Below are 27,010 nucleotides of genomic sequence, written 5' to 3' on the forward strand. Positions count from 1 at the left end.
ATGTTTGTATCTAACTAGGATGAAGGAAAAGAATCCAATAAATGAAATCATTATCTTAATTTTTTTAATAGAATTATTAGGATTATAGCTATAAATCAGAGCCATTACTTCAAGATGCAGGTGACATGGCACTGGCTATTTCAAAAATACATTGCTGAATGCTTTAGGTAACTATACTGAACATCTTTCTTTGTTTCACCCTTTACTCACAAAAAGTAAAAAGGGAAATAATTGAAAATAAAAATCAAAGAATCAGATAAAAAATTTCCCAGAAAAAGATCTTCATATATCACACTTTCTAAAAGAAGTGTAAAGTTCTTAGAGATTAAGGTGATGGTGTACTCTTTACTGAGTTCTATATAAATGCCTTGACACACAATAAATATTTTATGAAGTAAATGACACAAACATGCCATGGTAATAATCTATCTCATCTTTAAATGACTATGTTTTCCTACATCATTTCTAAATAGACACCTGCCTGCAATAATAGATATTTCAAAATAGTACATTCCAATAATCCTTATGTAAAAACAATGCTGATCTCATGCTTCTGATTAGTCAGTGAGCTGGCAAACACTAAAACACATTTTGTAACCTCACACCTCATAAAAAGCTTTGTAGTCATCCCAGCAGTGGCTCTCAGCATCCTGTAAAATGCTTGTAGCACAAACTCTGATGCAGTAGTTCGTAACTTGAAACTGGAGAATGTTGATGAATTCCTGACATTTTTGGATAGGCAATAGGAACAGGGGTCTGTTCAGAGAGAATCATTAAAAAGACAATGAATGAAAGGCTATGCACTAGGAGGTAACAATCCCTAGTACTGCAAATAGTTTTTATTAGTAGGTATCAATCATTCATTTCCTCTTGGTCCTGAAACTATCATTCAGGTTTGCAAATTTTTGTTTCAAAAGTTCTCAAAATATGTCTGCTTATCTATAACTTGTCATTTAACCAATCGCTGAGAAATAAATTACTTCATCCTATTTTCAGAGACAAGTACATTCAACATTCACTTATTTGGAGTTTTTAATTGCAGCATTCTTGCATCAGCAATTATTACCTCAGCACTGAGTGTGACAAAAAACACGTAACCACAGAGTACAGAAATTGATTTTGGTAGGTATGTACTAAAACTCTTTGATAATACATCTGAGTAGAATTATTAAGCAGTATTTTAGGTCAGACTTTCCACTCACAGTGATGCACTTCATGCAAGATACAGTAAAACATCAGAGGGAAAGCAGCTCAACAGTGCATATACCCACTCAGAAATCATACATTTCTTAGAAATTGTGCTGTTTCAGGGTCCCTCCCCAAAACCACTGTTTCTACTTTTAAATTACACATGGCTGGAAATATGTGGACCAAGAGACTCCTAGTACCTTAAGACAAAATCTCCTAAAAGCAAGTGCACTTGTATTTCCTCCCAGGTCAAACACTGCCTTTGACTTTACACTCCTACTTCATATCTGCTTTAATTTTTTTCTGCATGTAATAATAAACTAAATTATAAACTACAATGTATTGTATGCATTATATTGTATGTATTTCTTCACATGTCTGAGTACACATGGCGTTAAGAAAAAAACCAGAAATGTATTTTTATATTGTCCTCAATGATTGCTATGTCCTGAATCAGATCTTATGAAAATTAGGCATTGCAAAGGTCAGAAAAGGAAATCAAGGCCCTAGCACTTTATATGACAGCAGAGTACATTCAGTTCCCTGGACAATCCTATTTTCTCAAATTTAATAATTTAAAAAAACCCGATCTGCAAATCAAATGCAGATCCTACACATAAATAATTTGTCTTGCAATGGCTGTGTGGAGTATCAGGTTGATTCAGGTATTTCCATAAATTAGTACACATACTGCATGTGCTAAAAAATATGATGCTATTTGGGAAACTACCAGCACACTGTATCACCAAAATGGAATGAACTCTTATATTATTTGCATTTGAATTAAACATTTTAAGTAAAAAGGACATACTTTTTGCTTGTTTCTCTCATTAAATTGCTGTACATTGTAAAATGCTGAAGGACATATATCGCTGTGGAAAGGGCAGCATACAAGTCTTGCAGGGGAGCCTTCAAGGGAACATCTTTGCTCTTCTCCTCTAGTCTTGCCAGAACAGCTATTGCCACCTTGCTGCAGGCCTCTACAAAGTTTGCTCTAATTTCCTGAAGAGAATCATCTCTGCAGGCCAGAGCCAATGGAAGCAATGTGTCGAGTTCTTCCATGATGTCAGAACAAAACTGAGAGAAATAAATGTGGCACCAAGTTATTTGTATTCTGACAGTACTGCTTAATTTATACACACTAGGGTCAGAAGATTGAATATGAAATTGGCATGAAACATAAATATATTGAATCAGCTTCACAAATATTTTAATCTCTTAAACAGAGGAATAACATTTTTTTAAAGTAAATTAAATATTCTTTCATTCCTTCCTGCTTTAAAGCTGCATATTCTATACCAGGGGAAAAATTAAAACCATCTTATGCTAGTAACACATTCCTTTGGTTTTGATGTCACTAAATGCTCATTCAAAGCACAAGGTTAATTCCTTGTAAATAATGATAATTTTCTAAACTAATTAATTTTGAAAAATACACAAACACATTTCTTAACACTGGATTTGGAAACAAATGTGTCATCTCTTCATAAAGTCATACATTAATCTCCTTAAAATTATCTCCCTAATGCTCATGTGTTATTTCAAGCAAGCATTCATTAACAGCATTCCAAATCTGCTAGCATAGTTGTAGATCTTACTAGAAAAAGTCTTTCAAACATACCTTTCCTTACAAAAGGAATTTAATTAATAAATGACCTCTCAGCCAAATCAAATAACTCAAAATTGGTTTTTTTTACTGGTTATGCCAATTAGTTGAATGGCATGTCTAATGATATGAATACAGGAAATCCCTCTATAGCCATATTTCAAAGCTTTCAACATTTTCCCATCTAACCACTTGGTAACAGAGCAGATACTAATCAGAATGCTTTAGAACTTTTTGTTTGAAAAAAAATGCCAGTGAAGTTTAAAAGGTAATGCTTTCAAGTACAAACTACGGGCTATTGTATAAAGCTCTGTTCAGCTTCACATTGTAATGCCTCTCACTTTCTTTTTAATTCCATTTATGTAAGATATAGAATATTAATAGTACTGTAAGTACTTCAAAGTGTAGATGGCAAACAGCCTTGGCATTCTGTCTCCCTTCAAACTTCAGATCTTTTGATACCTGCCTTAGCAATTCGTTTTGGTTGCTCCTCCTGTTGGACTGCTCTGCAGGACTCCCTCATTTGCTGGTTGTTTACAAGACTCATTGCACAGCCTGCAGCTGAAAACTCTTCTTTCTGCTCATGTTGAAGAATTTTAGATGAAAAATCCTCAATTGCTATTGTTATACAGTGAGCCACAGAAGAAGACAGGTCTTTAAATGCATTTCTCCAGCCAAAACTCAGTAAAATAGGCTGAAATAAATATTAAAATTAAATAACTCCAAAGTCATTATTGAGTGTTAATATAGTCTGAAAATTAAATGCACATCCATAATTAAATTACAGGACACCATCACATTTTGAAATTATTTAAATAATTTAAAATATAGTCCACTAGTGTTGAAATCATACTAAAGTAGTATTTACACTCAACAAAATGCATAGCAACATTAACTATGTCATCAAATTTTTTGGAAAAAATGAATTCCTGTTTAAACAAAACAGCTTTTACAAAAACATGCTTCATCTTTACTTAATTTGTAATCTTTAACAGATTTCTACTTTAAAAAGTGAAAGAATTCACAGGAATTTTCAATAGTAATAATAAAAAGTAATCTAGCAATGTATACCCTGTAAAAATTTTCACTGCAAGTTAACAACTGGAAGTTACTAACCATAAATCTCAATGGGAAACCCTTAAGAGGAGCTGGTTTCAACACAGCCACACTGTATTTCACTTCTCTAGAACTGAATTTAGAAAATATTAAAATGTTTAAATAGAGATTTGTAGTTTTAGGCCAAGGCTGGCTTTGGCTGTGATTTACATAAGTTCCTTGCCTTCTTTAAACACAGACTTCTGCAGTAATCTGAAGTGTAAGAGTTGCCATAAGAAGACACAGTAGGACATCATTACTTTTTGACTTATCTGACTTTGTATTGCTCTTATGACTTATATCAGACTTAAACCTTTCCAGAAATGGCCATTTGAGAATTGAAACACTGTAAGAGATATATTTTAATGACATAAAATGATTTTCAGTAAATACCTCCACCATGAGGGCACAGTAGGAAAATAATAAAGACAGATTTCTAACTATTCCTGCAGCTATAATACTAAATTGGAAGAGAATGAAGGGCTACAAAGTGAAGCTCTTCCAGTTTACTTCAATTTAAAAGTTGTGTCCTCCTTCCTTCCCCTTTTCCCACTAGCAACATCCAGCTCTTGTAAGCACGGGGGCACCCCCAATGGATACACACTTTTGCACTCCCTCAATTTTTTTAATGGGGATCAAGTACATCCCAATCTACCTAAAATATTCTTCTTTGTAATACATATTAGTTTCACACATCAATCCAAAGAACATTTTTTAAAAATTTCAGCATCAAAATCAAGCCATTAAGAAATTAAATTCCATTATTATAAAATATGAGACAATTGGAGCATTTATATGCCACAAAATCAACAATAAAAATGTGTTTTGTAGTAAATGGGAGCCAGATAAAAACGATCTTGCATGTACATTCTACAAAGCACAGTGCTTATTACACAGTAATTTGTTGGCATCAGAAAAACTAGACATTATATGACATCTATCCCTCTAGGAAGGACCATTATGACCAAATTCTAAGAACTTAATAAATCTTCTTTAAGGTTCTTTGAGATGATATGTATAATACTAAGAAACCTATCATATTTAACTATTTTTTTTCCATTTTGTTAACAGTTTTTTCTGTTAATAACTACTAAATACTAACCACTTCTTTGAATGCCATAAGATTTTATTCCATCTAAACTGAAACTTTGCACATAGAAGAAATCACAGAAGCTGAAGTAATGAAACTACAGCAATAGGTGTTTATAATGAATATGGTGAAAGCCTACACTGGAGATACAAAAGAAAACCCCATACAAAGTGTACGATTCTTTTCATACTCACCTCTTCTACCTGAAGTAACTGTTCAGGAAGCATGCTGCTTTCATTTGCTCTAGTTTCTCCTATTAAAAGCTCCCCACTAGCTCTCTTCAGAACTCCTGCACAGTATGACAAAAGAGATCAAAGTTTAGATTAATTCTGTAGAAAAGTCAGCAGCCTTCAACATCTTCTTATGTATCAATATGAAGCATAAAAAAACCCTCAAGAAGATGTAGGGGAATACTAATGTTATAATAAAGTCAAATTCAAGTTATATACAGTTTCTTTAACATAACATGATGAAATCAACATCTGGTGGTACTTGTATTTTATACAAATGCACATATAATGTGCAAAATATGGTTTCTTTTGTCATTAATGCATTTTTATACTGATTGTGAAGTCATCTCTTCTTAAGGAGAATAAATAAGTCTAGATCAGCTGCATAGAAATTAATTTCTCTTCTTTGTTCAAAGAATTATATCAATTGAACAGTAATATATTTTTACAGCTTTACTTATTTGGAAACACCAATACAATGAGAATAAAAAGACAGGTACAGATATTATAAGCAAAATAATGGCTTATAAAAACATAAATAACAAGAGAAGCTCCTTAAGAAGGGCTGGTACAAAGCTCACTCATAAATCTTAGAGGGATACTTAATGGGATATTGCCCCAGTTTTGTCAAGGACAAACCAGTATCTGGGGTTGATATTACTTTTCTCAGTGGTTTAAGAAATCTGGGTTCCTGAAATGTACTGATGATTCCACTTCCAAGTGATACAAGCACAAATGGAGGTGCTTGTTGGGGATTTGAAAATCAAGGCAGCCTCGGCTGCAGTGACCATGACATAGTGGAGTTCCAGATACTGAGAGCACAAAGGAGGGTAAAAAGCAAATCACAGCCCCAGGCTTCAGAGAAGCAGACTTTTGCCTCTTGAAATATCTGCTTGGAAGAGTCCCAAGACCCTAGATAATGGGAACAAGAAATTTTATTAAAATTCAAGTTTCACCTCTGCTAATCTCAAGAGAGCTGAAAAAAAACAAAACAGCAGAAAGCCTGCATGCATGAACTAGAAGAGCCTAGCCAAACTCAAACACATAATGAAGCATACAGAATGTGGAAGTAAGGATGGGTAACCAGGGAGGAACACATAAATAACTTCTGAGCATGGAAAAAGTTAAGGAAGCTAGAGCTCAAATGCAACTAATTTGGCCAGGGCTGTCAAAGACAAGAAGGGCTTCTCTATGTACACAGGTAATAAATGGAAGACTAGAGAAAACATGAGCCCATTGCTCAACAAGATGGGGGACCTGGTAAAATAGTTATGGAAAAGGTTGAGATAATGAATGTAGTCTTCAACTCAGTATTTACTATCAAGACCAGCCTTCAGGAATCCCAGACACCAGACACCAGAGACCAGGAGGGAAGGTTGGAGCAAGGAAGATGTACTCTAGGTGGAAGAGGATCAGGTCTGAGAATAACTAAGCAAACATACTGAAATCCTTGGGCTCTCCTGGGATGCACCTCTTGGGATGCACCCACGCCTAAGTGTGGAGGGAGCTGGCAGATGTCATTGCAAGGCCACTCTGAAGAATTTTTGATCAATCATGACAACCGGGAGAAGAGTCCAAAGGCTAGAAGAAAGCAAATGTTATTCGTATTTTCAAAAAGGCCAAGGAGGAGGACTCAGGGAATCAGAGTCTTGTCAACCTCACTTCAACCACAAGAAAGGTAACAGAGGCATTTCCAGGTGGATTACAAAGAATTCATCAGGAGCGTTCAGCATGGCTTCAGAAATGGAAGTCATGCTTGGCTAAAGCATAATAAAGTTCTATGAAGAAATGATTGGTCTGGTGGATGAGGGGACAGCAGGGGATGTTTTCTACATGGACTTCAATAAAGCCCATAGCATTGTCTCCCATAAGATCTTGTTAGAGGACAAGATGCAGACAAGATGTGTGGACTGGACAAATAGTCAGAAAGGTGAGTTGAAAAGTGGCGGAATAGCCAAGCCCCAAATGCAGTGACCTGTGGCACAAAGTTTAGTTTGAGCTCAGTAATTAGCAACCTATCTCAGGGGTCAATAGTGGGTCCAATCCTGTTTAACATCTTCATTAATGATCTGGATGATGCGGTACAGTGTACCCTCAGCAAGTCTGCAGCTGACATCAAACAGGATGGCAGACGGCCAAGGTACCAATCCAGAAGGACCTCAACAGGCTGGAGAAATAGGCACATTAGAACCTCATAAAGTCCAAGAAGCAAAGTCATGCACCTGGGGAGGAACAAACCCCAGCATCCAACCCACGTTGGTGTTCTCCCAGCTGGTGCGAACCTTTGCATAAAAGGACCTGGGGGTCCAGAAGTACGTGAAGTTGAACATAAGCCAGCAAAAAGGTTGATGGTATCTGGTCTGGATCAGGCAAAGCATTATAAGCAGGTCAAAGGAAAATATTTTTCCTGTCTGCTCAACAGTGATGAGCCCACCTGGAGTGGTGCACAGTTCTGGGTTACTCAGTACAAGACAGACATGAATATACTGGAGAGTGTCCAACAAAGGGCCACGGAAGATGACAAAGGGAATGGAGACAGGCTGAGAGCACTGGGATTGTTAGCCAACAGAAGAAAAAGGGCAGGGCAGGATATTTCACTAATGTATATAAATACCTGAAAGGAGAGTTCAAAGAGGTCAGAATCAGTCTCCCACAATGACAGGGCCAGTGGTCACAGGCCCAAAAAGACACAAAGCCAGGAGGTTTCCTCTGAACATCAGGAAACACTTTTTTTACTGTAAAGGTGACCAAGCACTGTAAGGTTGTCCAGAGAGGTCATGGCATCTCCATCCTTGGAGATACTCAAAAGCTATCTGGACATAACTGTGGGCAATTTGCTCTAGAGGTCTTGCTTGAGCAGGGATTGTTGTACAATATGAATACCAAAGATCCCTTGCAACCCCAACCATTTTGTGATTCTGTGAGAGAATAGAACAAAGAGATACAAGGATAACACCAAACAATATGTATTTTAAAAATCTGTCTTGTAGCATAAACAAGACTGGTACAGATATTCCAAAAGTAACGTACATTATATGAAATTAAAAGAGGTTTTAAATGACCAGGTGCTATCAAAGCATTGCCAAAGATTATCTTCCAGGCATAACCTTGGAGGTCTTCAGTGATCTGAAGTTACCAGTAGTACATGGCCAAGGTTTAAAGAGCTTTTCTCTCTCTGTGAAATTTCCAGCATTGGATTTAATTTATCCAAAGTAAATTTAAGCTTTCCCTTAACTGATTTGCATTCTGAAAATAAACACCGTTTTTCATACACTTATACAACATTGTAGAGCTTTGATGTTTTTATGGGGTTTCTTTGTCTGTTTTGGATTTTTTTTTCCCAAACATTTGGTGTTTTTTTCCCAAATATCATTTTTGTTTGCATTTTCCTAAGACGTTGACAGATTTAAGCTGGTTAAAATGAAAGATAAAATGGTAGAACATAAAACCAAAAGATATTATCCAGGCCATCCAACTCTCTGATACTCATCATTATAGACAATACCAGAAACTTACTGGTTTTTTTCCAGCATGTTTTAATGTATTTTATGATGAAGTTTCTAACAGTTTTCTTTAGACATTGGTCCAGAATTTAAAAAACCCAACTAATAGTCTAACTGACTGGATATTTTTCCTATTTTCTATTTTGTGCTTTCTACCTTTAATTTACCTTTCTTTCCTTTCAATTCTCCTTTTTTATAGATATAACATCACATTCTATCTATAACCACAAGTAAGCTTCTATACATTCATATTCTTTATTGTCACCACTTAGATCTGATATTTATAACTTTTTATGTCAAGACTTCAAAGAAAACCTTAAACGTTTAAGCTGAAATCCTTGTGTATTCACAGAATTGCTGCCTTACTTGTTAAGAACTCATAGCTGAGATAAATATGTATCTAACTGATGGTAGATTTTTGACTCCAGAACCACAGGCAAAGAGGAAAAGTGATGCTTACACCCACACCAGTCATTTAACAGGCTCCTCCATTATTAAATTAATGTGTTCTACTAGATTATCCCACCTCCTTTTCTAATTAACAGTCTGGACACTCCTGTTTTATACCCATATGTATCAATGCTTGTGCATCTAGGCTTACACACATCAAAAATTTCACTGGTCTTCTCAAAGAAGCCCTAGGTTCAAGTCTCCCATATTTTACTGACTTCTTTTGGTTTCTCAAATTTTTGCTTTCCCCAGATCTCATCTGGGTATGGCTGGCTAAGGCCATCTTCTTCTTTGATTTAACCTCCAGCTAGCAAGGGTCACCTTCCCACTTTGCATTGAATATCGTACGCTTAGCCACAGCCCCCCACAGAGCCTCTGCTCTTCAGATGCTACTACAACCTTCCTCTCAAACACTATTTCCACAGACACAGGTAACAAATTACACCCTTCCTGTCCTGCGAATTCTTCACTTGTGTGAGAGACTGGAAGGAATGCTTGCTCAAAATGTTTTGGGGGTGTGTGTGTGAGGGAAAGCGGCAGGTCAGGCCTTGTCCTGGGGAGGCAGAACATTGCTCCATGCTCCACACTCTGCCCCTGGAGCCCCAGTTCAGCCCCAGAGTGGCCAGATGACTGGAACTCCCACCTGGGGAAGGGCCCAGGAAAGCCAAAGGGTATTTAACCTGACACAAGGTCAGCATGTCTTGACCCTATCTCCTCTTTGAATCTCTATGAGAGATTCATACCACTTCACTGGAACCTGGAGTGGTAATTATGTTTGTTCTTTTCTATATAATTTCTGCCTTTCTCTCTTTTAATTTTCTGCCTTTCTCTCTTCTTTTAATTCCCTCTTCTTGGAATTTTTGAGTAACTTAGAATCGAACGGGCTTAGAGTTTGCAAAGTCAAATGAGCTAAGTTAATGCTTTGAAAAGTGTTTTATGTTGATTGAATGCTGGCCTAAACATTTTGCCAAAGTTTCTTGATATCCTGAAGTTGCCAGTAAAGTTGTTTTGACCTCCTGAGAATATCTTGGTATTTGTCTGTGCGTCTACCCATGAAAAACCACAAGCCCTTTTAAGTGTCTCATCAAGTAAGGATTTTAGGGCCTTACAACTTGTCTTCTGACTGTCTTGCCCTAATCAACAAACTCTCCTGGGAAAGAGAAGCACAGCTTTATTTAAGGTACAGCTGCTACTCAGCCCAAATTAGCTTGCCACTGCAGACAGAAAGACAGGCATGGGTTAGAGGAACCATACCTATCTAGAGGAATCCTCTGACTCCATCCCATGGGAGAGGGATGCTTTCTACCTTAAATTTACATTTCTTAATTAAATTAAAATAAATTTTAAATTAAACGCCTCTCACATGGGAGAGGGATCACATTTAGAGAAAAGAATTTGCAGAAAGAGGGCTGAAAAAAGTGGATGTTGTAAAAGAAGATGGTGGCTGAAGAAAAACGTAATTTTCTCATATTTGCTTCTTTTCCAGAGCATATTCTAAACCTGCAGCATTCTTGATTATTAGAGAAGACTAGATTAACCACAAATCCTTGCTTTGTCTTTCTTGAAACCGATGTTCTACAAACATCTAGTCTTGACGGAATGCTCATAATTTCTGTACTTTCTTTAGTGTACCAACCAGGCAGCTTTAATAACTTTGATTGTAAATAATGAGAACAAGATTATATCCAGTGCTACACTTAAAATCAAAACGCTTCAGCTACCTTTCCTTGTGTGTATTAAAATTTGGCTAGGATTATTCTTCTCTTCAAAACAATTGTTTGTCTAGATCCTCTGTATCTATTTATTTCTTTCTCCAATTCAGTAATTTTCTGGTTTTGTAATGGTGGTTACAAAGACCAAAGAATGACAGTGACACCTCTTGCATTTTAAAGATAATTTTATTTTTTATAAGAAGTTCTATTTTTTTTTTTTCTATAGAATTCCACAGCTTTCCTATTTTTATAGCATTTAGGGCTATAAGAACAGTCATTGTGACACCGTCTTGCATGCAGCAGAGAATAGCAAAGTATCAAGGAAAACTTTTGTATGAGCTACTCACTATCTGTGTATTAGCTAAGTATCAGTGCTAGCAAAGTAGCTTACAAATTGGATTCAGCCAGCTCAGTCAGAACTCTTATTGAAAACATGCTGGAAATAATACATCTTGTAGAAGTAGAAAGAACCATTCCTCCAGAAATATAAATAACAATTAAAAAATCCCTGACTAACTATGGGTCAAAAACACTTTCTGCTATCTATCTTCAATAATGAACTTTTTACTTGTACTGTACTGAGCAAACTGTATTAACCCAGATGCAGAATATGTACCTCTGAAATCATATTGTCTTCCTAGTGTAAATTCATCTTCACTGTGGATTGATCCACTGAAGCTGTGTATTTGTAAAAGAAGATACTTGAACATCTTATGCTGAGACCAAAGCAAAAATCACAACTTTTTTAAATCTTCAATTGCAACTTTTGCAATACTGCAACTTTGCAATAAAAGTCTGTTAGGAGGATGCACCTCAAAAATTTTATTCTACATTCCTTTTATTACACTTTCCAGAAATGGATATAGAGTTAAGCATTTTTCTTTAAGGTGTGAAGGAAAGACCTTTGCAAATCTTCCCAGTCCCCTGCGACAGAGCTTGTAAACCTAAGGACTGGACAACTTCACCCACAGTGTTTACAAGCACTCCACTGGAGAAAGCCTTTCTTGGTATTCATTATCTGATCTGTCCAAAGTTCACCTTTCTCACTGAAATGGGGAAAAAAAAGTGAGACAGATGAAAGCACATTAGATATTTTTTATTTTTTAGAAGTCTTAACAAGAGGCTCCTGAAAACCCAAGAGGAAAGAAAAATCTAACTTAAAGATGGAAAGAGAATGCTATTTGTCAGAGTTCTAAACCCAAGTCTCATGCTTAGCACTTGATTGTAGACAATCATGTTCCTGATTGCTTCAAAGAGAAGCTGTGATGCTGGAAGTACTAGGTATGTTAGAACTTCTCATTAATTTCAACTGAATGTAAATAGAGAAGTAGACTATCTCATCACAGTAGGTACAACAAGATACCTGCAGATGAAAGGGCTAAATAGTCAAGAAAAACCTGGGGATGGTTACTCCTATAATTTTATGAAATCCAATGCCTGTAGTGGAATGAAGTTATGCATCATTGTGAATTAATGTCCTGTAAGCTATAGAAAAATACAGATACCTTTTCTCTGAAAGGCAGAGTAGCAGTCTTGCCCAGATGTCACACTACTGTTCAGGAGTGGAACAAAACCATACCATCACTTGTTTGTCTAAGAACTTTGCAAGATTTTCTCCTTATTTTGATTTAAACGAAAACTTGAAGAACACATTGGCAGTAGATAAAATGTGTATTTACACTATCTTTTAAAAAACCTGTGCTTAGATTACACAAATACAGTTTTAAATCAAGCTCAAATCTTGGTGTATACATATTAAGAAACACTAAGTTACTGCTGGTGAAGTCAAAAAATAAAATCAGGAAGAATTGGAAAGAACAGTGAAAAGAAGTTTGAGTGGAAAATGCAATTCAGAGAATTCTTTTCTCCAATGCAAAGTAATTTGTGAAAATGAGGATTCTGAATATATTCCAGAAGATGCCAGATAAAGAACTCAAACTGAACTCAGAGACCTATCTGTATCACCTAAAAACTCTCTACATCCATCTCCCTACAGAGTTCACTCTGGTTCACTGTTTCCTTTGGTGCTATTGTCTGCCATGGGGTTACCATCAGAGAACACTGGTAGGCAGTACTTCCCTGTAACATCTATTTTCAACGGCCTAAATTGGTCTTCATAGGATTCCATTGTGCACGCTGCAAAGAAACTTGTCTTGTTGCCAGCTAGAACTCTGAACTACATGTCTTTCTTTTCTTCACTGTTCTTTTTTTGGTTCACAAGCAACCTCCTACCAAAAGCAGAATCTGCAGAAGAGACTACATCCAAGCAATAATGCAATGAAAAAGTATGAAGAGAAGCCCAGGTGGCCACCTTGCAAATTTCCAATGTGGAAGCCTTCGACCTCTCCGCCCAAGAAGCAGCTATAGTCCTAGTGTAATGAGCTTTACAAACCCTGGGAGCCTCTTTACCCTTAACTACATACGCCTCTCTAATACAATCCCTTAACCATCTAGCTAAGCAACTCTTAGAAGCCATTTGACCCCTCTTAAGACCCCCTAAGAGTACAAACAATCTGTCAGAAGATATGAAATCTTTGATTCTTCTGTGATAAACCCTAAGTGTTCTTCTTACATCCAATTTATGCAGCCGTTGCTCTTTGTCATTGCTGGGTTTAGGGAAAAATGAGGGCCAAGAAACCGTCTGGTTTAGATAAAACTCAGATGCCATCTTTGGGACAAAAAAAATTTTACAAAGAGGAACCATCCAAAGAACTACTTTGTTTCTGATGGAACTTTATACACGTTCTAAATATCAAAATTGAAGTACTACAGAATATAAAACGAAAAATCAATTGACATTGAAACAGCTATACACATAAATACACCACTTGACACAAGCACATGAAAAAACCATTATTTTTGTTGCACCTCTGTGTGAGTTACATAGATTGTCTCCCATGAATACTAAAAGCAACCAAAACATAAAGGAAACAAGTACAAGGCTTCTGTCTATGCAATGCATAGGGAAACTTTAGGTGACTTGGACATTCACCTACCTTTTATGAATTGGCCATCTTTCCCGAGTTTGCCAGCAATACTACCTGCAGAGCACTGACACTTCAGATATCACTCACTGCAGACACTGAGGGGTAGGCTGGATATACCCAACCTAGCCTGAACCCACTGAGAGTATGGGTAACTTTCTAGCACCATCAGCACTCACTTCAGTCTGGACTAATTCACTCTGCTTCTTAGGCTGGTTCTGCAGCCTGTGCTGCACTGTAAACCTGACCTTTGTACACAAGTTAATTTAAAGCTGCTTCAGACCATCTACACTCTTGACTCTGCCAAATTAAACAAGATTTCTAGTAATAAGGCTTCTAAATAAGTACTGAAGTTTGCCATTATATTGTCTAGTCACATGCTACAATGTATACTGATGAAAATAAAACAAGGATTTTAACCAATACTTCTTATAAAAAAACTCGGCCATCATCAGTAAAAAAAATAAAATTATCAACCAAATATAGGACATTAACAGGGAAAATCTTAAATTCTTTTAGGTACTTAAAATAACCTGAAACTACCGGAAACATAGTTTTCATTTTCATCTGTAGAAAAGTCTACAAGTTTATTTTAAGACCTCTTTGTAGAATCAAGTCCATAAAACATAAATTATAATGTACAATAGCGTAACATTTCTTGAGAATTAGTAAAACTGAGTAAAGGAGGCAGAAATACATTGAAGTCACTGAAGTCATTGAAGTCAGCAAAAATGGAATTTGAATGCATATTTTATAAGAGCTTTGACGTATATTCTAAAAATATATAGGTTAACCTGTATTTCTTTATTTTGGAGTGTCAATATTACAGGTGAAGAATACAACAACAAACTGTGTGCCTTAGAACTCTTCTTATTTAATATTTTTATTTTCATCAATTTAGTATTCTGAGACTACATCATTCCCAAAACACCTTTTTCCTCAGCCTGCAGCTTGACTATAGAGATAGTGAACATTTGATTTCACCTATCCTCTCTCCCTGAGCAGCCTGGCCTCATTTCTGGTCTGATATTTTTCTGCGATAACATCAAAGCTCTTGAAACCACTTCTCTCTCATGACTTGGAGTCTCCACTGGCAGAAGCAGCAGAGTAGAACATTTGTGAGAATACTCCTGAATTTTCATGATACCTGAATTTTCACTATACCAGGTTCTACTAAATACAATTAGATGAAAAAAAAGTGACCTTCGAACCTATAGGAAATGCAAACTTGAAGCTTGATCATTTTACTGATGTAGAACCTCCTTCTGTAACACAGCCATTGAAGCCAGTGAGATAGGCATGCTAGTAAACATAGTTAATATGAGTAAGTGTGAGAAATACAGGTTAAACATCGACTATATCCTTTAGCAGTTAGTTTCACTTACACTAAGATCAACTAAACTGATATTAATGTATTTGCTTTTCTCTCTTGAAAAAGGCAGTTTTCAAGGATAAGTTCAGAAAAAGTCAGTTTCAAAGAATTCAGACTCCGAGTATTGTTGTGTTCTATATGAGACATAGGATTTTACAGAGAATCCAGTAGGAGATATCTGGTTCCAGTGTTTGATAGTTTTTCATCATGGCTCTCCATCAATATCTACAGTTAGTACATCACATCTTTATACACAGCAATCAGTTCTTTTCTGCAAGTTATCATGCTCAAATGTAAATCTGCACATATCAAAAGCTTTTTCAGTGGATGTGGAAACACATTTATTTGAAAAATATGATGATGCAAATTAGGTATTTAATGTTGAAAATAGCATAAAATTATTCTTTTGTACACAATAAACCAATAAATCAGGACAATCATTCATTACCTTGAACATTCTTATTCCTCTCTGTAAATGAAGGCAGCAGCAGAAATTCTGTAGAGAGCTCTTCAATTTTTTCCTCCATTAATAAGAAGAGTTTGATAAGTTGAGAAAGACATTTGAGTTGATATAAGGTTAAGCAGAAGTTCCGTCCTTTCCTGTGGTATTCCTGGGAGGCTATTCAAGTAAAATTATAAAATAGCTTTTATTATAGCAGAAAAAACCAAATGATACTGCAAAACTGATTATGTAAGAAAGTGTAATACATCAAGCAATTTAACTTTCCTTATAACATAATGTATTTTTTCTTACTATAAAATACTGTTACATTATTTTTTCCTAAGTCTTCAGAACTTCTCAATTATCTGTGAGACTCCAACTGACTTCCAGGTTTTGTTATTCATTAACTAGGAATTTTTCCACGAAATGGATCTACTCAGGAATGTTCTCACCTGTGTTTTACAGAAAACCCACTGTGTTGCAAAAGCCGAAAGGGAAAAAACCACATCATTACTGTATTTTAATGGTTTGGGACATCACATCACTTGTCACTCTGCAAATCACCTTGTCTGTTTAACAATCTGCTAGCACAATACAGTTGATGAATATGACATTTGAGTGAAAGAAACATCAATCTAACACTCCACAACTTTAAATATGTGGGGTTTGAAAACAAGTGAGACTGTCAGTGAGCAAATATCAGCAAGTATTATAACTATAAGCATTTGGTATTTAAAAGAAGAAACTGAACATTTTATTTTGAAAGGTTAACACATGCACTCATAACATATAATCATGTCACATCACCCAGGGAACTCTGATTTCAGCACAGTCAGACTATAAATGATTCGGAGACGTTTCCAATTCAGTATTACCAAACCACATGGGTTTAAGTACTATAATTTTATAATGTCTTTAAGTGTAACAAATTTGCACTTCTATGCAAATTATGGTGAGCTGATACCATGGTCCTACACACTTCTGTTGCAGATGTAACACCAGAAGAAAAGTTAATGTGGAAAGTGTCAATGGGAAAGTCAGAGTAGTTTGAAAGGCAAGCTCTAAAAGATGAATACAAAAAGAAATTGATTGAAATGTACTTTTATGTGTCAAATCTTTCTGACCTTTGCAAATTTTAAGTATTTTGTACCTTCCTTTTCCCTCAAAGTTTCTAAATAATTTTTAGGTATTTACAAATCACTTTTAAATAGACATAGATCTAAGTAACAGAACTAATTCCATAATATGCTATTCCAGTTTTACAGCATTAGAGACTGGAATGCAGGTTTTGCATCCACATCTGAATTTCTTCAAAGTTACAAACAGATGTATTCATGTTAGTTCCTTGCATTTCTAAGAATGTCAAAAGAGTTTTGCATAAATGCCTTTGTTAGTGTCTTTCCTCTCTGAATAATGAGTAAATAGCAAATCTATTACTGGATTTCTAATTTTAAGTCTTAAACCTACAAAAAATCACATTCACAGAATTTTACTCCTTACCTGAAAAGCAGAGAATACAATCTGAGTTTAATTGACATGAAAAGACTGCCTGAGTCTGCAGTGTAAGAACCACAAAACACATACTAAAAATGAACAGAACATTAGTTCCATCTCCTATAATTTCAAAACCTTGTGATATTTCTGCCCTGTCCATGGAGGAACAAGGAAACGTTCCACTTATTTGATTCCCTCAAATGATATTGTCCTTATTAGATTGAAAGAGAGTGGGTGTAGAAGACAAAGGTATACCACAGTAATGCTGTGCTTAGAATACATTACCAAACTCAGAAAAAGTAAAAACTTTTACTTTTAATGATCATTCAGAATATATTTCAGTTTTATTGTTTCTCAGAAATGACAATTAATTTATTTAGTGCTTGATGCTCAAGTAGTGTGCACACACCTGATTATCCAAAGCTTGACTGAAAGGCCTTCTATACATCCAGATCATTAGGTTTAAAATACTGACAGCAGCATTCAATTTTGAAGAACACTGACCAGCCTGCTTGAACAAGCACATCACTGTCCATTTTTCAGCAGAGTAGAATGAAAAGGCACCTCTTTTCTGACATTGTTCTGATTGGACAACCACAGGACAAAAACCTTTAAGAACTGTGTGCTTTGCCAAGAGCAAAGCAGCCCATGCAATGACAGAGAACACCTCAAAACAGGTTTATAAATCCTGTAGAAGATTGTCATGAAGAGAACATGTCTCCATGTGGACAGATGTGAAACAGACATGCAGGCTGTGATATATGTTCAACCAAACCTCAGTGACATCAACTTGTTGGAGGAAAATTTGCCATATTCACAAAGTGGAGTATGCTTACTCTGAAAATGTTACCAAATGGATCATGACTTGGAGGGCTAGGTCAGAAAACTAATATAACTCATTTAGCCAGGTGACACTGTGCACCCCTCCATTATGAAAATTGTCTGAAATTGTTGTTAGCATTCTATCCAATCCACAGTGTGGCTGAAAGTCCATGAAGCTGATCTCAGCCAGCCATGAATCAGTAAGCAATAGCATTCCAGTCTAACTGCAGTGTCACAGCCATCTTTTATGAAAAATCCTTTCCTTAGGATTTTTCCTCCTGAGAAGCTGAGAGGCCTCAGGAACAAAATGTAAACAATGATTATCTGCTGCTGTGGAATGCAACAGGTGCATATGTGATTGGCCCATGTTGGTTGTTTCTAATTAATGGCCAATCACAGCCCAGCTGGGTCGGACAGAGAGTCCAAACCACAAGCCTTTGCTATCATTCTTTCCTATTCTATTCTTAGCTAGCCTTCTGATGAAATCCTTTCTTCTATTCTTTTAGTCTAGTTTTAATATAATATATATCATAAAATAATAAATCAAGCCTTCTGAAACATGGAGTCAGATCCTCGTCTCTTCCCTCATCCTAAGACCCCTGTGCACACCGTCACACTGCAGGATAGAAAGGAAATGGAGAAAGTTACATGATACAAACCAGCTTCCTTCCTGAACCACTGGCAATTTACTACTATCATTCTTCTAAATTTGATTTTGTCTGCATGCCTGACTTTAATTCATGAAGTCCCTGTACAAGGAAATAGCTGCAGCAGGATCTTTGGACACAGACAAACATAAACAGGTCCTCTATAGTACCTCCTAACAACAGTATATGTTGGCTTTCTGCTAAAGCAATACCTAGAGAGAAGAATTTCTGAAAAGGGACAGTAAGGCTGGAACAGAGGCTATAGAGAGGTAAAGTGCATTCTACAGCCTTGGCCAATGTGCGAATGAGTTGATTTACAAATATTGCTCAACAAAAAAGTTGAGATCAGGACTAAACAAACACAGAGGAGTAGAAAAAGGTTCTGAGCTCCTGAACATAGCCCCGGGCTTCTGTCTCTGCAAAACAAGGATCACACCAATACTGCTGTACAAAAACAGTGCCTATGCTGATAATTCCTAAACTGCTCTGGAAGCCAAATCTGCTAGCAGAAATATCCTAAGTCAGGAAAATGAGCTATCTTAAGCTACAACAGAAAAGATTCAAACCAAGCTCAGTGTCAGGGACCACTGAAGTCTGGCTGCTACTTGAGGAACAGGGAGTCAGGCATGATAATATGGCCAGCAGGACAGGCTCCTTGCCAGCCAGGGCCCAGTCATGCAGGTCCTAAGTAAGGCAGATCCTGACATGATAGGTTTCAACCAACAGTCCAGATCATCAGCCAAGTTAATAGTGATGACACAAATCTGAGGTCAAGTTAGGAAGCGAATTCATCCTTTTGAGTCTGGATCTGGTCTGGTGAAGGTAACCACAAGTCAGGCAGAGTTCAGTGACCACTCAGTGGAACCATGGTGATAAGGCAGGTTCAAGCTCATGGCAGGAAAATTGAATCAACAGTAGATGAACACCAGGACATCTGTGATGTAGTTCAAGCAGGGACTGAGGACTCAGGTGCAGGTGAAATAGATCTCCTGGGCAGGCTGTGGTGTAGGTCCCTGAAAAGGCTGGTCAGGGTCTTCAGGCTCACTAATGCATACAAGGCTTTGTTGCATAGCTCTTAAGGAACTTGAATTTTCAGACAAAGACCTCAGAAAAACTGGGAAACTGTCTTTCTGCTTCATGGAGGACAGAACAACTATTTTGCTAAGAGGAAAAAGAGAGTACTTGAGGTTTCTGCAATTCTTTCTGTGGGGACAGGAGGGAGAAGACTAAAAGATTACTTGAATTAACATGAACCTGCACTGCATTTATTTGTAGCAAGTAAATAAATCTTGATGGTTCCTTACACAAAACTGGAATGAATCAAAAGAATAAGCTCAAAACTTCCATGCAATTTAGATAATCTGTACTCTTGAGTTCCAATCACATAGAGGCGGAGGGGACTCAAAGGATCCTATATTTAATTTCTTCAAGCATGCTCATTTACTACCCCAACTATCCAAAAACGGGCACCAGAAGTTTGTCAACCCAAACAATGTTACTTAGAGAGAGTTTCTATTTTTCTAATAGAAAAAGAATGCCCAAAAGAAGGGTGTCTACAAGTTTATGCAAGGTTTGTGTGCTGGTGCCAAGGCAGCTGATGCAGTTATACAACACCAGAGAAACTAGGGGTACTATTTTCAGGTTTGGCCTTTCATTTTAGCAGAATTGAAGCTGAAGAAATTTTCCTAAGAGCTGAAGGACATGCCACCCTTGTCGAAGAATAAAGCTGTCCATTTTACCAGAGACCATTTGGCTGGATGTAGCTGGACAGATGGTATCATAGAATTTCACTTCACCAGTGATGAAGTTGAGAGGTGCCCATATGAATTCTAAGACAGCTAATAAGTTAATTAAAGAATTTTTTCAAGCAACATAAAGTGAAAGACATTCTATAAGGCACTTGATTATTGTACCTGACCTTCTCTTAAGTACCTAAGTACTTAAATTCAGTAGCAAGGTATCTGCCTTTATCTTAGCACTTTTAAAGATTTTCCCTCATCTTTGAAAAGGAAGATGCATAAGAAATAAGGCTGAGCTAGATCTACATGACCTGCGTATAACTGCCAACTTGTGATTTTATAGCAAGTTTCAAAAGTGATACTTTCCTCAAATCTGTAGCTCTTGAAACCATTAAAAAAAGTCTTCCAACTCCCTTGGTTATAGCCTGGAGGCACTAAAAATCTCAAAAGGCCTAAGAAAACATGTATGAATGAGACCCATAAGCTAAATGTAACTTTCGTTATTATTTTCTCTTCATAATTTTTTTAATGAGCATAGCACATATAATGTTTTAAAGTATTTTGAATTGACAACATCTCAAAAAATGAGTGCCAAATTCTGATTATTTCAACTCCTCCAGGTATCTGACACAGTAAAGTGTGGCACAGAAATATCTGCATCAGAAGTGAGCTGGCTCTAAATGGTAAAGAATAACTACCTTATGACAATGTTGCTCTCAGATTAATTAGCCTTTACAACTTACTCTGCAGAGCCACATGGCTAAACTGCTTCTGAGACTCATGGTGGAATCCTTGCAAAGCAACCTGATGACTGTTTTTTCAGTGATTACAGCAGGGATTTCTCTCAGCAGGAACCAAGGGTCTAAAACCCTCTTAAACAATTATACGATAACATGCCTTCCCAATACACAATACATTAAGTATCATTCATCTGCCCCCATTTCTAAGGCTTGATTTCATGTAAGATAGATCCACAATATTGTTCTACTACTGACACAAGTAGGCAATATCAGAGATTTCATTCAATAAAGCTATATAAGGAAGAAAATAAAAACATCAGAAGTGCAATATTAAATTTAAAATCTAACTACAACCTGCATACATAATAAATGGAATTATCATTTTGCTAAAATCCAGAAAGAAATAGCCTAATAAAGCAAAACAAACTTAGCTGCTGACAGTCATTGTGTATAGGGGTATTCCAAGAGGTAAATTTTCAAAGCCATGCACAGGGAGTTACATTCATAAATTCCATTAACAATAATGTGTTCCCCAGATCTCAGTGATATTAACTTTTAAGTGATGCCATAACTATTATAAGAACTTTGCATTTTCGACAGCGTTCATCTGCACACTATCTCCTAAATAGAGCTTATACCTAAGTTGTAGTATTCTTTCATTTGCATTTAGTAAAGATATATTCCATTTTTATGGACATCTGCTCACAGTTTTCTCAAACTGCTTGTTGGTATACAATTTTTAATGCAACTGCTAGGTTTAAATAATTGGTATTGCTGGATATAATCGTTAACTTGCTTATACTGTAAAAAGCAACTTAGTATTTCTGCATAGCAGATGTAATACACAGTATTACATGGAACTAAATTATTACAAACAGTGCCAGTAGTTTTCTATACACAGTACTTACGATAATTATAAAAAATCATCTTCATTACTGCAAGCTAGCATTTTTTAAACAGTTTAATTTGGATATGTTACAAGATACATTCAAGTCACATGGATACAATTACTGCAAACCCAAGAAGCTATAAAATGTTCCTAAACAAATCCCTTTGACCCTGTTAATGTCTGTTTCTTATTAATCTAAGGCTACATTGTCTGTAGTGTGAATTTTTATGGAATATGAAAAAAAAAGGAAATCCCTTAACAGTTGTTATTGATTCCACCATTTACTCACTCAAAGATAAGTGCCATTTACAAAGCAGAACAGATGCAGATGCTGACAGAAATGTAAACAATTGTTGCATGGCTTACTGCCAGATTCTAAGCCAATACATTAAATTCCAAGTGAAGCACATTTCCCCTATAGATTGCACTTATTGCCACTTCATTTCCTATGTGCTCTGTCTCTCTATTGCTGCGCCTGGCACTAAGCTATTTTCAGTTCTTTGGTGACCCCTGAGGCCTAGTCCTACCTCACATAGCCATTAGAGAAGGGAATTGCATGTGTCTGACATGGTCTGAAACCAATTATTTGATATTTTCTTCAGAATGATGCCCAACTCTGTTGGGAATGAGCAATCATGAAATAATTTACCTCCTGATTTAATTTTTTTCAGCACAAATTAGTTGTAGCCTGAGCTAGCTATACACAGCTGCTTGTATCTCTGCCTTATCAAGATTCTACTTGAAATAGTGAAAAAGGAAAGGAGAGAGTAGAGTTGAATAGAATAGATTGGGGAATCCTGTTTTAAAAAGGCATTGACAAGTTTATCAGATATACTGATCAGATGTGTTCTCTGCTGATTGAAACTGACAGACCTAGAAAGAACTATTAGTGATGTAAACTGTTATCTGAGCCGTTAAGGGTTTTTAAACACCTATCTTGCTTTGCAGCTCCCTGTTAGCTGCAGTGAGACCCAGGAGCTCCAGGATAAACTGGTAAAGCCGCCTTCACAAAGAAACTACACACTGGCATTTTTTTGTCCCTTTAAAAAATAAAAGGTCACAGATCTAAAAATGGTAAACATTTTCTTATTAGATACCTCCATTACCACATGACTTTCATAGATGCTTATACCATATATCCATACTGTACATGTGGCAAAAAAATGCAGTGAAGTAAGGGAACTCAACTGATGTATAAACATGATAAGCATGCATAAATTTGCATAGATTTACTTGAGTGTGTCTGTCACAGAGATGTCACTGCCAGCTATTAAACAACATCAGTGAAAACTACACTAATGTATTGAAAGAGATTCACTACACATGCAACTGATTAAAATTAATTTAAGGTGGTGTTTTATTTTATTGATTAAAATTTATTAAAACCTGCTCCATAATGTCTTCCCAGTAAAATGAGATCAGTTTTGACCTCATAGGGAAGGTTGATTCCATGTCAGGTTGCTAGATGTTTGCCACCAAATACTGAAGTCCTTTGTCAACATTGTATGGGCAGGTCTGCCAAAATGAAATCTTTAATTGTAAATCGTGTTTACTGACCAACTGATGAAAGAAAGAATAGGCCAGTGCTGGAAACACAGGATGGAAAACAAGAACATCGAATCACACTCTGACTTCAAATTTATATTGTTATCTTAAACAAAATGATCTCACAAATCTGACTCCTTGACAGCATATAGCTCCTTTACAACCCTGAGGAACAGACTACAGAGACTTCCTGAAGCACTCTGAGGATGAAGTGCCTTGTAATCATGTTGAAGAAAATTACTTCATACAGAGATACCTATCTCAGTTTGCTCTGAAACCAGAGACTCAACCTCCTCCTTAATTCTCAAAAGCATGCATAGCCTCTAATAAATTACAAGACATTCCTATCATACACTTCAATTCTGGGTAGACGGTGACACTTTAAACAATTCAAACATAAACAAATTATTTCATTTCTGAATTAGAACTAATTAACTGACTGGTCCATTTAAGGAATTAAGCATGTGATATCCAATAATTTTTTTGATAATTATCAAAATACTGAAATAGCGGACATTTTTTAAACATTCCTTCAGCTAAAATGACTTTAAAACTTGTAGACAGACAATAGTTGCAGTTGTTTCTAGCAGTTAAGAGTGGGTTTTTAGGTGCTATTCTACAATTAATAATTTCTTCTGAAGTAGTAACTATTACCAAAAAGTCCTTTTCAAAAACTGCAAGAACTATCCTATGACAAAATTATGCTCTTAGTAATATTTCTCAGAGGTCTGAAACAATATTTGGGCCTTGCCAATGACATAAACCGATTCCACATGCATTTTTTGATTTCTCTTGCCTACACTGTGGGCTGAGGGAGTTATCACATTCTCTGAAGTCTTCACACTCACATACAGAAAACACCAAAGTAGAATGTTTTAAGAGAGCATAAAAATTAAGAAAGCCTGCTGAAAATAACTGAAAATAGCACCTACATTGAAACAGGAGTCCTTGAAGAACTCTAAAAGTTGATCTTCCTCAGTCTTTACTGAAAGATAAATTAAGGACTGCCAGGTCTGTCAAACCTTCTCATTAATTCTAACTTTTGACAGGACTTGCATGTGTTTCTCTGCAAACCATTTTATAACACTTGGCTGATAAAAGGCAGTTCTAATGTGTATTTGAAAACACAGTAATCAACATATTTATTTTAATCTGGCTTACATTTCTTTAATGACTGCAAATGTAAAAATTTCTGCTAGCTGAATTTCAATTTTCAACATTCACAGAGGTTAGGTCTCTCACAGATTGGTTCATTACATTGGAATACTCTACTCAAATTAGATTGCTAGGAACCTTCAACCAATCAGTAATTTCTATCATGTGTTGATCATTCCTTTCTGTAGGAAGGAATATGCATGATATTAGACACTAGTATTTCCTTTAAAAATAGATTTAAGTGTCTGTGTCACTTCTGCTTCTCTTACTCCAAGATATAACACAGCCAGTTGTAATTTGTTCAAATAATATAAAAAATTATGGCTGGGGCCAATATTCTTATTTTTGCTTCCTGTGCTTTGTATTTCAAAACCCTAGTTGCAAAGTCACCACAAAGTTCTCATGATTATTTTTCCAAGGAACATAAAAATAAAAAATAAGTCTAGGCAGACAGCAAAGAGGGCAGATACTGCCATTTAAAAACTTATAGAAAAATGTTTCAAAATTCCTAATTTGTAAACAAGTATTTTGTAGAAAGACTAATATACAAAAGCAGGATTAATCACATTTGTCAGTAAAGATACATGTTCCTACTCACTGAGCTGAGATTACACAATTAAAACACTTCTTTACACATGAGCTGATAGCATGGTGCATAACAGAACACGTAATTTCTGTGTTACAAAACTTGCTGGAATTTCCCAGCACATGAACAGAAAGTCAGTACAGTGTCCCTTCTGCTAGAGGACAAAGATCTGGCTCTTAGCCAGAGGATAAACAGTGTGTGAATCTACTCTAGGCAAAGTAAACTCTTCTAGAAAATCTGAGACCAGTAACTGATCTAATTTCAGACAGTCCACAATATTTATGGGCACTATGTGCTAGATTTCTAATTATGAAGTTGGACTGGGTTTTAACCATCCTTATTCTCCCCAGGTCAAATGGACTGGAATAAACCCATTGCCTTGCTCTGTTCAGTAAATGTAGTAAAAAGTACTATAAAATGACGGAAACCTCTGTTTTTCAAAAACTCAGTAGATACAGTGGCCCCTTAATTGAAGAGAGGGGCTTTTTAAAATTGTAAGACTAAGCCTCAGTGAAAAGGACATTAATATCCTAATTTATTGCATGTTTCAACCATCTTGGGGGCATGACACTCCCCTCTAATTTAACCACCTATATTATGTTTCAAAACAAACTATTGTGACTAAAATAATTTTGACTTTTTACTGTACAATTTTATGACAGAAGGGGTTCTCCATCTTGGCAAAAATCAGTCAAGACCATCTCATTGACTTGCGAGTAGATGCACATATTGAAAAGACTCCTGCAACAACTTTCTTTGAATCAGTTGTACAGAAGCCTATTTTAAAGACATTTTTAAAGTGTCCTCTAATCTGCTGTAGTCCTACAAAGTCTTCTTCATGCAGGCCCATATTCTGAAGTAAAAGAGAGACTTCCATCATATAATTATCCCTCAGATTTTGTCATTTTTTATTACTAAAGAGAAAACTACAGTATATAAATGTCAAATTGACTTCTGAAAATTCACAATATATCAGACTATAGAGTAAATCAGTCTTCATCTTTTACACTTGGGAGGAGAATGAAATTATTAGAGAGCACTGTGAGTTAAATGCTCTGTTCATTCTGAGGAAGAAAATGCAGTTATGCTGTGAAAACACAAAGGAAGGCAAGTAGCTGGTACTCGCTAATTGTGAAAACATTTTGAAAAAAAAATTACCAGGAATGAAACCATGTGCCTTTCAGGACAATGGGAAATAGCTTCAAATTGAAAGAGGGTAGCTTTACATTAAATATTAGGATGAAATTCTTGATTTGTGAGAGTGATGAGGCGCTGCAACAGGTTGCCCAGAGAAGCTGGGGATGCCCCATCCCTGGAAATGTTCAAGGTCAGGTTGGATGGGACTTTGAACAACCTGGTCTAGTGGAAGGTGTTCCTGCCCACAACAGAGGAGCTGGAAGTAGATGATTATTCGGGTCACTTCCAACCTTACAATTCTGTAAATATACGTGCAGAGCAGCTCAAGGGGTCAGCAGTTTCAATGGTGACTTGCACAAAGGTACCATTCTTTCTGTGCCTTGTTTTATATAGGTTCTTAAAGCCCTGTTCCTACAGAAGTTATATTGCCAGGCACTCTGCAATGGGACAGAGAGGTCAGAAATAAAAGACAAAAAGATATGCCAGGCAGGCAGCAATATAATGGAAGCACATAAAGAAACTGCTGGTCATGCATAAACAGAAGCAAAACAATCATGTCCACAGAAGAGGATGAACAGGATGTT

The 27,010-nt window shown here is 36.3% G+C and overlaps 1 protein-coding gene across 4 annotated transcripts in view; it reads right to left on the bottom strand.

The window, feature by feature from the left end:
* Positions 1–27,010, bottom strand: part of KIAA0825 (KIAA0825 ortholog) — a 231,294-nt gene that overhangs the window by 150,235 nt on the left and 54,049 nt on the right. For 3 of the 4 annotated variants that reach the window (XM_054652196.2, XM_077171843.1, XM_077171845.1), the window contains 5 exons: positions 15,679–15,849; positions 5,174–5,268; positions 3,261–3,488; positions 2,000–2,265; positions 606–756 (listed from right to left, as the gene is read on the bottom strand). In XM_054652196.2, coding sequence (XP_054508171.2) covers positions 606–756; positions 2,000–2,265; positions 3,261–3,488; positions 5,174–5,268; positions 15,679–15,849 — 911 coding nt within the window. The remainder of the gene's footprint in view (positions 1–605; positions 757–1,999; positions 2,266–3,260; positions 3,489–5,173; positions 5,269–15,678; positions 15,850–27,010) is intronic. The other variant, XM_077171844.1, reaches the window with a different exon arrangement.

Source organism: Agelaius phoeniceus, chromosome Z, assembly GCF_051311805.1.
Source record: "Agelaius phoeniceus isolate bAgePho1 chromosome Z, bAgePho1.hap1, whole genome shotgun sequence".
Lineage (NCBI taxonomy): Eukaryota > Metazoa > Chordata > Aves > Passeriformes > Icteridae > Agelaius > Agelaius phoeniceus.